At 32.4% G+C, this 16,272-nt stretch overlaps 1 protein-coding gene across 1 annotated transcript in view; it reads right to left on the bottom strand.

Moving 5' to 3' along the window:
* The window catches only part of FAT4 (FAT atypical cadherin 4), a 172,616-nt gene that overhangs the window by 14,400 nt on the left and 141,944 nt on the right, over positions 1-16,272 (bottom strand). Inside the window, exons 10-13 of the mRNA XM_059066306.2 lie at positions 12,985-13,089; positions 8,571-8,878; positions 2,238-2,323; positions 842-1,021 (exon numbers count right to left, since the gene is read on the bottom strand). Coding sequence (XP_058922289.1) covers positions 842-1,021; positions 2,238-2,323; positions 8,571-8,878; positions 12,985-13,089 — 679 coding nt within the window. The remainder of the gene's footprint in view (positions 1-841; positions 1,022-2,237; positions 2,324-8,570; positions 8,879-12,984; positions 13,090-16,272) is intronic.

Raw genomic sequence — 16,272 nt, 5'->3', positions numbered from 1 at the left:
GGTGGTGTGGGGGAAATAGCAGCCTGAATTGAAATGAGAAAAGAAACACTTTAGAAAGCTGGAGTACTGTTTTAAGAAGGTTTGGGGGGATGGAGTCTATCACATAAAAAGGGGTTGGTCTTTGCGGGAACAAGAACAGTTCATTCAATAATAGTATACAGGGTAGACTATAGGCTGCATGGGCAGATGTGGGGGAATGAACTTTGGGGAGTTTTGTTTCAATTGCCCCAATTTTCTGAGCAAGTTAGGAAGCAAATTCATTAGCTGGAAAAAGGATGCAGGAGATGACGTTTGAGGTTTATGGAAAAAACAGGCATGAAATAGTTACTGAGGAAGTGAAAAGTGACTAAACTACGGGAATATAAAATATTGCCAGGCAATAATTATGGCTGCACTAGACGCTAACAATCAGGAATTTAAAGAGACTATGAACCCCTCAAGAGCACAGATCTGCCTCGTCCATTTATTTGAGCCTAGGGCCAGGCCAAGGGAATACATACATTTATATGTAAAACTATTTAACTTCAAACAGTTTTAGTACATATTATTGCTTACACTTATATATTACTATGTACCAGGTTCCTTTCTATGTGATTTACTTACTTAACTCATATATTCTTCACAACTATGTAAGGTAAAAGGTATATGCATACATATATGCACACATCCATTTGTTTTTTTCCCAAATTTCACAGCTATAAGTAAAAAATTGAAATTCAAAACAGCATAATACATTTGGTATTTTGGGGGCTTTGGGCACAAGAATTTCATCTTTTGATGCTCAATCATCATACACTTTTGGTGTCTTTCTTTAAAATGGTAAGAAATAAGGTTGCCATACTGATCTAGGATGCCTTGTGCTGCCAGAGCTTGGCTTGGTTCCAGAGGTCTTCCATTGACTGCAAACTCCATTATACATCCGACAAAATCGTGGCTTTCCACGTGTCCTCTCCTCTGAAGGATTGGTTCTAGCGATCTGATACCTCCAACTGTGACTCGATTTGGCTGAACGTCAAGAGTCCTGCATAAGAAAGGAAAGATACGTGAATTAGTACCAATGCAATAGATTTCAGTAGAATGTTTGGCTTAAGAAGAGGTGATTAGGGACTTCACTGGTGGTCCAGTGGTAAAGAATCCAACTTCCAGTGCAGGGGACGTGGCTTCAATCCCTGGTCAGGGAACTAAGATCCCACATGCCACGGGACGAGTAAGCCCCACGCCACAACTTCTGAGCCCACGCGTGCCTCAACTACAGAGACCGCGTGCTACAAACTACAGAGCCCACGTGCTCTGGAGCCTGCTTGCCACAACTAGAGAGAAGCCCGTGCGCCACGGCGAAGAGTCTGCTCGCCACAACGAAAGATCCCATGTGCCTCAACTAAGACCTAATGCAGCCAACAAAAAAAATAAACAAACAAACAAATAAATAAAAGAAGAGGTGACTATAACTTTTTCTGGCATACAGTAAAGCATGGTATATTTGAATGGGAAACATTACCTGTGGATGCATGTCCTCTAAATAGATACCTACAGGATTGTTAGATTTTCAGGGTATGAAAAATAACAAAACTAATGGAAATAATAGGTTCAGTTAGTCACATGAGATGTATATAAGAATGTTGAGTCTTAGAGAAGGAGCATACTATCGGAAAGAAAATAAAATGCAGTAGAAGTGACAACTCTAATATTAATGTCAGACTACGCGTTTCCTTCACTACAGAGATGCTAAGGAATGCCAATAAGTTGATTAATGCAAATGAATGATGGGTCACTCTTTCTTTTTCTCTGTTTGTTACTATTTCTAGCAAAATCACTTATGTTTTAGGTGAGGTAATGTTGTATTTCACCTTTAGGTGCGATTGAAAAATATCTGCCAATCATTGTCACATACAACTTTCAGAAAATACATTTAAAAGAGGTGGGATCCTTATCCTAACCTTCTTGGAGGACCCAGGTCATGTACAACTATTTCATGAAGCTTCTCAAAGAGGATAGGCTATGTTCATCTTCCCTTTCTCTAACTTTATCCTCATCTGTACCACTTCATTTTTACACCCTTTTTACACATTTCGTAGACTAATTATTAACTTTTTATTTTACAGTAAGAAAATCCCTTTGGAGAAGACAAAATATCTTAAACTTTTATATAATACTGAGCATAATAAAATGATTGTTAAGGTGTAATTTCATTTTGAATGTCAAGTTATAATAAAGATCAAACTAAAAATTTTACTTACCAGTCATCTGAAACTGCCACGTTACTGACAGTGCAGTACCCTGGTTCTTGGTTCTCAGAACAAGAGTCCACAGTTAAGGAAGCTGCCTATAAAGCAAAAGAAAGAGATGTTCAGTTTGGATCCTACTGACCCTGATGTCCTTTTCAGCCAACACTACCCAGGACTTGTTTCTATATGGACATGATTTTAAAGTTGAAATACATTTTTGATGTAGTATAATATTATATAACTATAATACATGCTCAAATTAGGGGTACATATTTCTTTGATATATCTAAAGCTAAAATTGTGAAATTATTGCATGTAAGAAGTGGGAGGGTACTTTAAAAAATCTCCAGCCCCTTTGCTTTATAGATGAAAGAATAAAAATGTTATTAATGTCTCTTAGGATATCATACATTAGGTCTGGGACAGCTTCCTGGGATTAAAATCTTAAGAAAAATGTTTATCCTACTATCCAACTATTCCAACAAATAAAAAAAAAATTAGATTCCTAATTTTCAAAAGTCTATTTCCAATAATATTTCAGTCATATTCACAAAAAGATTTTGGAAGTATAATATAAATACTATTACTGCAAACTATGAAGGTCATTAATACTTGAATTAAAGATAAAGTTTGAGATAAACAAGTGGATTAGATGCTCTTTTCATTTATAAGAATCATTGTTTATAAATGCATATTACAGCATATTTATGTATAATCTGAATGCAATTATTATATATTGCTATACAGTAGAAACTCACCAATAATATTTAAACCACAACTAACAGTAATTGTTTTTGTATCCTAAGGGATGCATATTCCCCTGAGACAAAGCCTTCTGTTTAGTAGGACAGATTAACACTCCATTTGATCAATAAACAAAGTCATCAAGTCAGGGTCACCAGGACCAAGAATATGATGAAGTCAGGGCTCTCTATATTGGGCAATGGCCATTGGGATGTCTGTGGTCCAGTTTAAGACCATGGTTGTTGCATAACCAAGTTACTCTGTGCTCTACAAGGTTGTAATGATGCCCCTCCTTTGTTTCCCAGACTGCAGTGAAATTCTGCAAAACTTTGGCTATTTTAATTGGTGAGATTATAAAGTTGATATTCAGAATGTGGTATTTCAGAACACGGCCAGTAATTCATAGGAAGAGGCCTAACCCCAAATCCAGAAACTCAGAAGGACTGAGGGTTTCTCCTAATGCAGAAAATCAAAGGTTCTACCTAAATTTACTTGAATACCACAGGACAAGACTAATCCAACTTTGTCCATTTGTATAGCAGAAAAATAAATACTATGAAAGCATTTATAAGAACGATTGTCTTGAGGGCAATTGTCTTGGGGATCCTCAAGAGCCTCACTTACCAGGTTGAAGGAAAAAATATTAACGCTATTAAGTCGAATGTGGTTTAGAACTTGGTAGGATCCAGTAATTGTAAAATCCCTTTAGAGTGTGATCAGTCTTTGGGGGATAGTTGAACAGTCTCTTCTATTGCCATACCCCCTCCTTCATTTTTCCTGATCTTCTCCAATTTAGTATCAGAGTTTATGGGCGGGGTGGGGGTGGGGGCTCTTGAGATCTCATGGTGCCTGGAAAATTCTTTGAGAAGCTCAGGGGTCACTGCTGGGTAGAACTGCCATCCTATGATTTTCAACCTAGACTGGCCCAGCAATATATATGCTTACATATTTGGGTTCCATGTGAAATTTTGAGAAAAGGGTTATTCTGCTAAAAAAAAAAAAAAAAAAATTAAAAACCATTGATCCAAAACACCTTCGAGGCCATCTGCACTGGAATGTGAATTAAAGGCTTAGGTTGGTGTCCTGTGACACATCAAGGCATTTTTATGGGTATCATGACATTTGTTTCTAGGTTTTGCTCCTGAGAATTGGGCTGCCCAAACCTTTTAGTCATGTCCAATTTTATCATCATCGTGTAGATGTGGATAAAATCTTTTCATCATGGTCAATATGTTCTTTACAAATATAGCAATTTCTCATTAAAAACTGCCCTCCTGGGGGAACATAATAGATTTCATGGTTCTCCAATGAAGAGGGAAGGAAGGTGCTAACTAGCTGTGTGGCTCCAAGTACATCATTATAGTAACTGCTTTCCTTTAAGGAATAAGGAGCTGGTATTACAGCCTTAAAACTCCCTTTTAGTACCAATAAAAAGACATTTTCACACTTGTTCTGTGAATAAAGTTTCTTCAGTAACAACAACATAAAAAGAGAATAATTGTCATTTGAGGTTAATTTTAATGAAAGCAAGGCAAATGTAGGAAACAGCCCAGGGAAGTTAAGCAAGTTAACATTACCTTTGACTTAAATGCAAAAGTATCAGGTTTTCTATCTTCTTTCATTATGTATGGAAATGATTGGTTTCCTTAATATCACCTTTTTATTGATATTGCATATGCCTTTAAGGGATTGTCCATAAAAATATATATTTAGGATTTGTAAGAGTATATCTTAAATATCTCACATTTCAGAAATAATAAATAGGGCCAATTTATACTTACTGTGCCTCAAATATTAGTGTCTAAACTATTTAAAAATATTTCTATAAGTTAATTATTATAACTGATTATAAACTCCATACAACAAACTCTCATAAGCCATGTATTTTTTTTGCCACCTTCTCAAAGAAATTATAATAAATACTAACATTTGTAGGGAACATTTACACTTCTAATTCTATATCAAGACTTTCAGGTCCTATTTAGTTAACTCTTTCAGTAGTTTTTTTTTTTTTTTTTTCCCAGTGATCTATAAAATTGAGGGACATTCAATCTCAAAAGTGGTATTAGGTTTCCATAATACAATGTATGTTTATGTTGACTATTAATTTAAGCACAATTCCTTTCAATTTACTTCTAAAACAAAATGTTAACACATCTCTATGTATACTATGTAAACTATCCATCCATTCTAGAGATACTTAAAGTTATTACAAGCTAGAGAGTATCACATGGATATTAATGAATGCTTTAATTAGGGAAAAACCTTGCATAACGGTATCATATTTTCATGAATGTTAATACTTAATATATTTTTTCTTATTTTCTTAAAGCTTAGGGATACAACTCAAAGGAAAAAATACCTGTGGGGAAGTTTTATTTGAATAATAGCTCATTCAATTTAATCTTCAGAGTTAAATGTACCTTCTTTTACTGTTGAATATTTCTACCACTACCAGTGTAAATTGAGATATTTTTATCCTGTCTATGCAATGATTCAAAGCTGAGAAGTTAATGATTTTGCCAGTTTCCAAAAAATCCTTTTGAACCGTAGAAAACAACAGATTCAAAATCCAGTAGGGCCTTATTTTGGATGTTTTCTGAAATAGGGAGAGATTTTTCCTCTGACTGAAGTAATAATGACAAGGGCACTTTTTCCACATTTAATATTAAATGTAAATTAGATAGCTAGTGGGAAGCTGCTGCATAGCACAGGGAGATCACCTCTGTGCTTTGTGACCACCTAGAGGGGTGGGATAGGGAGGGTGGGAGAGAGGGTGATGCAAGAGGGAAGAGATATGGGAACATATGTATATGTATAACTGATTCAGTTTGTTGTAAAGGAAAAACTAACACACTATTGTAAAACAATTATACTCCAATAAAGATGTTAAAAAAAAAAACAAAACAAAACCTCATGACTATGGTGACATATTACAAATGAACTGAAATAACTTCTTTCTCTTTCCCTTTGGGCATATTTCATGGTGCCTCTTTCTCTGTTTTCCCTCTTGCTCCCAAGCCCTTCTTTGATAAAATCAAATGTTCATGAAGTTTAAGGGGACCTTAGAGGTCACCACGTAAAATCTTCTATTCTATATAAGAGCCCACTGACAACATCTTAGCAATATGGTTGCCTTATGTATGCTTGGAGGGTTGCGGTGAGTGGTATCTACCAACCCCTTCAGGTTTCCCTTTCAGTATTAGAAAATCATTATGGCTAACACAAGCACCAATCTACATATACACACCAGACTCCACGTTTGTCTTAATTTTGTCAGATTCAATATGACTGGGTACATCAATAATCAGGAACACTGGAATTTTCTAAATCCCTATTCTCCTAGAGATGGTCCTCTAAGCATGCTGGTTTCATATTATGTTGGTGTAAAAACTCTCAGGCAGAAATGAGTGTAGTAACCTATTACTAATATGAAAAATTATTTCCAAGATGTATTTGTTATACCTCTATTAAATGTATTAAGCACCTTTTCATACAAAATGTATGCAATTTTAGGTATAATTTATATTACTATTTGTGATAATGCTAAAAATGTGGAGATATTATCTTCACATTTTGATTTTCTATCCAATTAACAAAGCCACCTGAATTACTATCAAATCAGGCCTCCAATGAGGGCTTTTCAATAGATTTTTTAAATAGATTATTTTTAGAATCTAAATGACCTTAATTATAATTATTGTTACTAAATGCTATTTTTATTTCATTCTCATTTTCAAAATGTTGGGGTAATTTTATAAACACTTTATAAATTAAATGTATTAGAAAAAAGTTATAGTTACAGATATTAACACCAAGTTCATAAGGAAATGGAAGACAGTATAGAATTTAAATAATTCATAAATTTGCACTCCTTTTTCTGTTTTCTCACCTCTCATTATATTCAAATAGCATACATCTAATAATCTAGTAGGGTTCTGAAAGCAACACAATGGGTGTGGTGAATGTACCTGATGAAATATCTGAACAGCTAACCTTGATCATGCTGACACAATCATTTGGTCATTTGAGGGTTAATCACTATTCTCTTTTTTTCCATAATTGGAAATAGTTCTGTATTTTAAAGCTGTTTAGATCTTCTTTAATGTAATAAATTAGAGTGGAGGAGAGAAAAGCCATTGTATCTGATGCCAATTCAACATAGATTTATAGTATTCCTGGAAACGAATGGAGAATTTTGTCCTTTGATAGAGATAACTTGTTATTCATATTTTTCAGAAAAAAAAAATAATGTTATAAGGTAGCTTCTGTCTTATAGCTTTATGAAGTTGGTAATTATAGAAGGCACAACATTTTTGCTTTTAAAATTAATTATGGATCACAGAAAAAGCTAGCAAAAACATGGTAAAAACATTTTCAATATCGTTTCTGCAAGTTGTTTACGTGTAGTACCACAATAAAAAGTATTCCCGAAGTTTAGTGGCAAAAATACTTCTCTCATATGATTCATTTCATCTGCCTCAGAACTATATAATTACCATATTTTTCATATTTTTCTAGCTTGTCATAGAGCCAAGAGGTAAAATTATAATCATTTAGATCCCAGTTTCTTCATTTAAAACAATTTTCAGAGTATTTATTTTGTTCTTTGGTTAATTTTTCTTTTAATAGTTGGTTTAATACTTTAACCATTCTATTCCATTTTTAGGGTGAAATAAAAATTTTAAAGAGCAGTTATGGTTTTAAAAGGTCAGCGTTAAAATCTAAAAATATTTAAAAATAGTTTTTATTACAAATTACTTTTTCCAAAATCTTTGATAGTTGTTGAAGGTGGAGGGAACTATGGAGAGAGAGTTGGAATAAATAAATGAATAAATAAATAAATCCTTCCATTCTATTATTCTGTGTCAAATGTTTTCAAACATTAACATGGAAAAGATATGACACATTTCCCTTTATAAAGAAAAATACTTGTTTAATGAACACAAGTGCTAAACATGTACCCTGCTTGTTATGAGAGCCATATAATGAAATGGAATATAATATGGAAATCTTGGATATTACTGAGTTATAATTCTGAGAATACTTTAATAGTCAAAAACCAGTACTTCATCCTAACACAATTTCATGTCATAGACCTCACAGATGACAGTATACTGAAGTGCTAGTATAATAAAGATTATTACCTACTATATGGAAATCTGTGTTAAGTATCATCTTTTACCAGTAATTTATTTGTAGAAAAGTTTTCCCTGTTTGTTTTTAAGTCATTTCTTCAATTTGTGCAAGGATACTTAGAAAAGCAAAGGAGCCATTTTAAGTACAGTTCTGACAGGACCTTAAAAATGTGTTCAATATAAGAAATGTATAAAATGGAATGTTTATGCACTAGGATATTTTCTTTCTTTTGTTCCCTTTTTGTTTTTGAGATGAGTTGTTTTTGAGTCAAACAACGCTGTCATGAGCAAACGAAGAACGTTACCCATTTGGTGCTGTAGTTCATAACAAAATTGGACAAATAATGAATACATATAATTGAACTCAATTTGCACCACAATTCATGCTTTAACTTTTCAAGTTTCCAGCCTGATTGACTGAATATTCAATAAAACCAGTTTTAATGTGGAATGAATATCTTACCATTCCTGCCCTCCGGGCAATCACAGTGTGAAAATGTCCATCTGACACCTTCTTCATGGTGGTGAGTTTATAGGTGCCACTGCCTAAGTTATAAGAGAACCTCAGTCTTTCTTCAGCAATTTCAAGGGCCAAAAACTCAGCCCGGTCCCCTGTCTGGTTGTCATAGTTGTAAAGCAATAAAGCATGACTTTTAATAGTTGCAAATTTGACATAAATATAGTTGTTATTGGGGTCCAAGCTTGGAAATTCCATGTATGATAACTCCTCAAATCCATAACTGTTCAACTCGCAGTGTTTTCCAAAGACACCTGTAAATGAGAAAATTGACAAACTGACACATCACATTCAAGTAAAGTTTTATTAAATGACTTTGATTAAAATATTTTAAGTTACAATAATGTCATGTTTTTAACAACTTTCTATTACTCTCCAAAGAATGCTGTCTAAATTTATTTGAAATAGAAAAAAAATGATGATCTCTAAAGCATATAAGAAATGATAAACTGGTGTAATTATTTTTCTTTGGCCAATATGGAAACATATCTAACTATGCCTCATTTTAAAAAATTAGAATTAGTAGAATGGAGTAGGTCTGAAGAGGTTTCTTTTCGGGAAAATTTTCAAAGTGAGTTTGTCAATCTTTTTAAAGTTTAATATACTGTAATTTTCAACCAAGTTATTTCCTTCATAATAAACAATTCCTGAAAACAATTTTAATTCAATTAAGGACGGTACATTTTGTTTTGACCTAAAAAAAAATCAGTCCCTGTGCTTGAGTTATTTTCAAGTCACAAAATTGAAGAAAGGAATACACTGCGTTTAGTGAAGAAAATAACTGTCTTAAGTTTTTATCTCTTTCTTCTTTTATACCCTCTTTGGGTATGATTTACAGCAGCTACTTTGAAATTGGTTTCTGTTTTTCTGAAATCTAGCATTCCCACTTGTTTGTGCTGGTTCTTTTTCAAACTTGAAAAATGAGTTTTACTGATGTTACAATTCTATGCCAAAATTCTTTTCCCACAAATATTAGTAGCCTGTAGCAAATGATCAGAAAATTAACCCATGCCAACACATCATAATTCTTATTAACTTGCAAAGGTTTCATTCCTTCATTTTGGCTGTACATCTCATGTAAATGCATTAAATTTAGATGCAGGGAATTGCTCTGCTAGAAGAAACCAATGTCATCATTTTACAGAATACTTAAAACTTGTCCAATGTCATAGAACCATGGGAGACAGAGCCAAAATTTGAGGCCAGATCTACTGATTGTCTAGTTGTTTGGACTACACCACATTTTATATCTAAATGTTCTTTAAATTAAAATGGCCTAGAATTTCCTTGTGTCATTTATCTTTCCTTTTTCTGTGAAGGGTTAGATAATATTCATTATAAATGAGTAGGAAATCTATATGATTTATTTTTAATCATTAACTAAAGTTAACAAAAAGATAAAGAAATTATAGGAATTATATGTATTATATATCATATATATTATATATGGCATATGTTTATATATCATAAATATATCTATCATATAGTATTTCTATTTTATATAAAACTTATATTTATATATAATAAATTTTCAAGTTTATATTAAACATATTTTATTATATATATTATTTATATATGCAGAAAAAGTAATCAAAGTTAAATAGAAAGGAAAAATAAAGCATACAACTGAAACACATTATTAGAGAGAAATTTTTACTGTGTGTTCTGTCAGGTCTCTTATGATTAAATTTTAATAAATCTATGAAAATATATTTAAAATTTGAATATAAATATATGTAGAAAGTATATACTGGAAATATGTTCTACATTTTATTTAAATTGACACTGTACTTTCAAAAATGATAATATTTTTATAGAATATATTATCTTTCTAAGGGTTTTTGTTATTGTTTCTATAGAAATGTAAAATTTTGTCTTTGAAATAATTTTAATGAGGATTTCAAAACTGCCTTCCAAATAGAATGCCATGAAATAAATCTACATAAAGGTAAAAATAAATGATTTAAATTACTTTAATAAGAAATATTTTGTGTGTGTATATGACGTTATACATATATATAAAGTTATAGCTATATAGATTCTTCTTTATAAAGTCTTAAGCACTTTATGTTTTTTATAAAACATAAGCTAAAAAAAAAATCTAAAAATTAAAAAAATAAATTAGTCCAAAACAGCAAATCTTTCACTGATGAAAAGGGAAACGGTGTAAAAGTTTTTCCAACTTCAAAATTATAGTTAAGATGTTCTGTTATAGGATGCATGTGTAACTACCTCCAGCTATTTGCCTGAGGCATTCCATCTGCCATTATTTTGTATGTTTCACCCACATTCAATTTGTAAAGGACAATACTTTTTCCTTTTAATTCTATCTCTCTTTTCTCAAATCTATATTGTTTCAAGATTTTTTGTTCTGTTTTGCTTTCTTTTTAAGGCATCTGTTCCCAACTAACAATGTCTAAGTTGAAATAATGTCTTTTTGCCTTTGCCACTGGAAAGAATAGGGAGGTAAATGCGCTCCGCCAGCTACATGTGATCTGTGTCTATTTTAATTTATGTTATTGTGCTAGTCCCCTATCCCTGAGGATCTCTGGTATGGTGAGGGGAAGGTTTATTTGGACACCAAAACACTTCCACCCAACAGGCAATCACTGTTGTATCAGCTACAATGCTGCAACAATTTGCTCTTATTTGTTATCAACTATCTATCTTAAATCCTCATATGTACAAATGGAATGCAAAAGAATCTCTAAAAATGTAAAAACTTTTGGTTCAGTCACTTGCAAATAATTTTTCCACTCCAATCCCATTATCTTTCCTTCCAAAACACAAGTTAAAACCATGAAACTTGATTTTGGTTATCAGTCAAAAGCAGCACCCTTTATTTAAAATGGATAACCAAGGATCTACTGTATAGAACAGGAAACTCTGCTCAATATTATGTAACAACCTAAATGGGAAAGGAATTTGAAAAAAGAGTAGATACATGTATATGTGTAACTGAATCACTTTGCTGTACACCTGAAACTAACACCACATTGTTAATCAACTATACTCCAATATAAAATAAAAAGTTAAAATAAAACAGAGATAATTGAAAGAAAGACATTTTAGGAGATCTAACATTGTGGTTATTTCGACCTTGATCTACTTTTACTGCTTCAAGCGTATTGTTGGTGAGAATCTGAAGAAGTTTTAAAAAAGAGAGGTGCTGTGAATATCATCCTGGACTGAAAATAAAATTGTGTTTTAGTCAATATATCATTTTGGGGTTGGTTTGTTTTGTTTTCACTGTTTGACTGTAGACAAAGCCCTCAATTTCTGGGCCTCAGAACCATTGCTAAAATACAAGGCTCACAATTAGATATTTTTATATTCTGTTTTTCTTTATCATTCTTTTGATATTGCTCTTTAGAAAAACAAAACTAGATAGTCATAGAATTACTTGAAAATGAATGAATGTTACATTTACTGGTTACTAGAAACCTGAAATTCTTTTTAAGTTCTATTCTCTACTATACATTGAGATTCACTTTTCAGGTCCATGTAGCACTGTAATAAATATATTCAAGGAAAGACTAGAAAAAAATCCTCCTCTCTTGCTTATGGAGAAAGACAGAGTCTCTAACTACTGCAGGGCCTCTGGAGAAGAATACTATATTGTGGAGTAAAGCAGCTTTTAAATAAATGGAATAATCACCAACCTATGAAACAAAGCAAGTTAAAATAAAAGCTTCCTGCAAAGCTGTTCCCATAGTTCTTGGCTGTCCCAGTAGGGTAACATTTGGGTGAGACCTAGAAGGAATCTTTTAATTCATTCCACTATGATGAATAAATATGCATGCATATGAAAAAATTCTTTTAACAATTCTCTTCCTTAACAGAACACATCATTCTGAATTTTGATTAGTTACACGACACTATCTACAAAGCCTACATGAAAATTGCATGTCAAGTTACCAAATCGTTCTCACTGAAGTGGTTGAATTAATGCAAAAAACAAAAGAAGCTAAAGCAAAACAAAACAAAAACGTTTTGACTAGTCTTAAAGATTTTAGTAGAAAGTGATGTCAAATAGTTCTTAAAGGATTTTTCATTTGATAGGTTCTAGGCTAAAAAGAAGGCATACACAAGTTTTTGAGAGGAAATGTCCTGAGGAGACAACATCAGATTTAATTATCTTTGGTTGATTACTTTCCAGTAATGATCAAAACAATATATTCAATGGAATTTCCATAATTAACTTAGAAAATATTAAACCTTTGAGATTTTATTTTGCTAAAACCTCCTGTGTAAAACGACTAACATTTTCTTAGTCACTCCAAGACACGATAAAACAAAATTGCTAAACTGTGCACCAAAATAGATTGATATTTTATATCAACCACTAAGTTTTACTCACCAAATGGACAATGGCAGTAGTATGACTCCACACCACTTTGACAGGAACCACCATTAAAGCAGGGGTTGCATTCACAGTAATTGACTGGAGATTCACAGATTTTCCCTGAAAAGCATCAAACTCATTAAAAAAATCCTTACATAAATTTATTAATACCATTACTGCATGACCATATGTAATAGTCTATCCTGAGAGAGCCTATCTCTGGAGAAAAGAAATACAAGAACATTTTACTTGACATGAGGACATAGGAATATTATAACCGAGTTCAAAGTCTTATTCAGTTGTCCTATTGTAAAGATGTGCATTATAATATTTAGGAAGTAATTTACATAATCATCTTGGAAGGAACTACTGTTTTCAGGGAAGTCACAAATGGTGAACATATTTAAATGTTTTCACTGAATTTATTTTCTCTTGTCGATGCCAGTTTTTTCATGTATGATAACTGGAGAGTTGAAACTTCTGCAGTATAATTTTCACCATCGAGGTTTCCTTAACTCAGATTTCTCAAAGGTAATAATGAATCTCATTTAGCTTATTTGCCAAATTACAATCCTTTTACTCTCAAGAAATATTCCTTAACTTTGACTCACCTGTTGTAGAGTAAGAAATAAAAAGACACATCAAACACATTTTCAAATATTTATGAAAATTTATTCTTGACTATAGATTATGTATGCTCTGTCTTTCTTCTAAACCAATAATACCTAGCAAGCATATATTTCAGTGTATAAAGACTTCTCATACATCATCTTGTTAATTGAATCTGTTAATATTGACTGAGTGCCTATTATGGGCCAGGCATGCTAGAAGATGAAGGTCTGACAGTTAAAAAGCAGACAAGTGTCTTTACATGGTGTCTCCACTTTAGTGGGGGAAATTGATCCACACAACAGGAAACATATTTCACAGATGGTGGAGAAGAAGCCTTTGGAGGGTAATCTCTTGCCTAAGAAATTATAAAACTATGGTACAGACTACTGTAACTCTGCTCCCATATCCAGGTTTCAGACAGCTATAACTGAATAATTAATCACTTAGTAGGCAAAACTTAGGGTATAAGGCCAGTCCCATCTGTGTTTTGTTATCGTTGTGATGTTGTGTGGTTTTGTATACAAATGTAAATTTGTTCTAATATCACTGTTCTATAATAAATATTGTAATAATTTAACATATTTGTTAGAATTGGTTTTAGTTTTCTAATTTGAGGAAATAATGATATTTCTTAATTTCCTAAGAAATTAAGACATTTCTTAGAGTTCTTAATTTCCATTCATTGACAGGAGGGAGAGTTTATTTCTGTAAAGCTATTACCTACTTCCCAGCATGACTGCACTAATGCCTTTATTCAACGTCTCATGAAAGGGGGTAAATTTTATATGCACAACTAGACCATGTTGTGCATAGATAATCCATTTCATCATAATAACTATGCTTGAAACACAGTCAAAGTTTTTGTTTAATTTATTTCTGCTTTTGTGGCTTGATTTTGTAGCCACACTTGCTGGTTTGTTAGAAATTATAAGTGTGAGTCAGATTTCATGACACTACTAACTGAACATGATTCTCTACATCATAGGGTCATAAACACAACATTTTTTCCTTTATAAATAAAATTGGGAATTTCCTTACAAGGCAAAACAGTACAATTTCAGAATACCTTTCTATTCTAAGGGGAAATAATGAAAATAAACAAGTTAACAATCTAGAAGCACAGAAATTGAGTTTTAAGTACTTTAGCAATGAGTCATACTAGAGAAACAGGCAGGGCAAATTTATTCTAAGCCCATACAAACTATCACACCAGAGAGTTGCTGTGCCATGGGAGAACTCTCTTCTCTGGTGTTTTCTAACTGGATTTGTGACAGATTGTTCTAGAGAAGTGTACTTTTTTTCCCTTGATACAATACTGATACCACTCAATAGAGAATGAAATAAGACCTATTGACTACACTATTGATTATTTACTTAGTATCAGGAAAGTCACATCCCAGTCCTTCCATTTTTTCCACTGTAAGATTATGTGTAATTTTCACATGTGCCGTTGTACTAAGTAAGGTTTTATTTTCTTCTTTTCCTTCTTTTTTTGAAAATTTCTTTTAGAGTTGTGTTGAAAGTAGCATGTATTAAGGATATAGACTGATATTCTTCACAGGTATGGTCAGTATAACCTTCATGTTGTGAACACATATACATAGGTTACAAAATCCCAAACTTCACTTCTTGAAGCCTAGAAATGGGGAACAAAGGCTAATCAGTTTAGCGGGTGTGGTCATGTACACTTACTCAAGTATTTGGACCTATGTGCTCTCCAAGAACAATGTATGACTATAAAAACCCAAATCATTGATCCTGTAAATCTCAACTCTCTACTTTTTTGAATCTTGTTGGAAAAGACCACCTTGAATCTTGGTTTCTATAGCAATAACAACAAAGAAATTTAGGGTTTAAAAAAAGTAATTATATAAAATGGTTATTTTACTTACCCCTTACAAAATACGATTTTAACACAGACATCTGAATTTAATTCAAATACAAACTATGAGCTATTTCAGTTAGTCCAAAGCAAGAGGCGGAAAGAGACCCCAAAATAAATACGACTTACTCATGTGTTAAAACATACAGTGACTACATAAATAGAAGCAGCTACAAACTGAGAAAATATTAGTTTGAGAATGAACTTCTTTTAAGGAGAAAGAAAATTCAATCTTTCGTTTGACATTTTATTTTAAGCCAGAGTTTTATCTTCATATTTGTCAAAAATTTAAGAAATGAATTTTCTAGGGGTTATGCAAATGAATTTATTGATGAGTTTGGGTAAAATAGTCTTATTTGTTGTTGTTAGAGTATGTAAATTATTTACCATTCAAAACTTCAGTTTGAGTACTCCATTTATTAATATTTTTATTTTATAATTAGTAAATTTCAAAGAGGTTGCTGTACTAGATTCTAAGATACAGTCTGAAAACTCAATGTTGCAACTTAAGTTATTATTAAAAGTACATTTTTTATTACACGTGAGGGAAAGATGTCATGATTTTACTTAGAATCAAAAAGTCTTTAAACGCGTATTTCTAGGGTTTGGAAAGTTTATGCTCTATTACCCAATTAAAAGTCAGCAACAAATTCTGTATTGTTCTGCACACATCTATGTTAATGGCATAATGATTATCAGAGAATGCAGCAGTTTGAATGACTCTAACATGCTTCTGGTACAAACAATCTGATGTGTTGGAGCAGCGTGAAACAAAATTTTGCATCATTAACTTAATTAATGCTGCAAGT

This window comes from Kogia breviceps, chromosome 6, assembly GCF_026419965.1.
Source record: "Kogia breviceps isolate mKogBre1 chromosome 6, mKogBre1 haplotype 1, whole genome shotgun sequence".
Taxonomy (NCBI): domain Eukaryota; kingdom Metazoa; phylum Chordata; class Mammalia; order Artiodactyla; family Physeteridae; genus Kogia; species Kogia breviceps.
The sequence above is the reverse complement of the archived record's forward strand: the minus strand, read 5'-3'. Positions and strand labels throughout refer to the sequence as shown.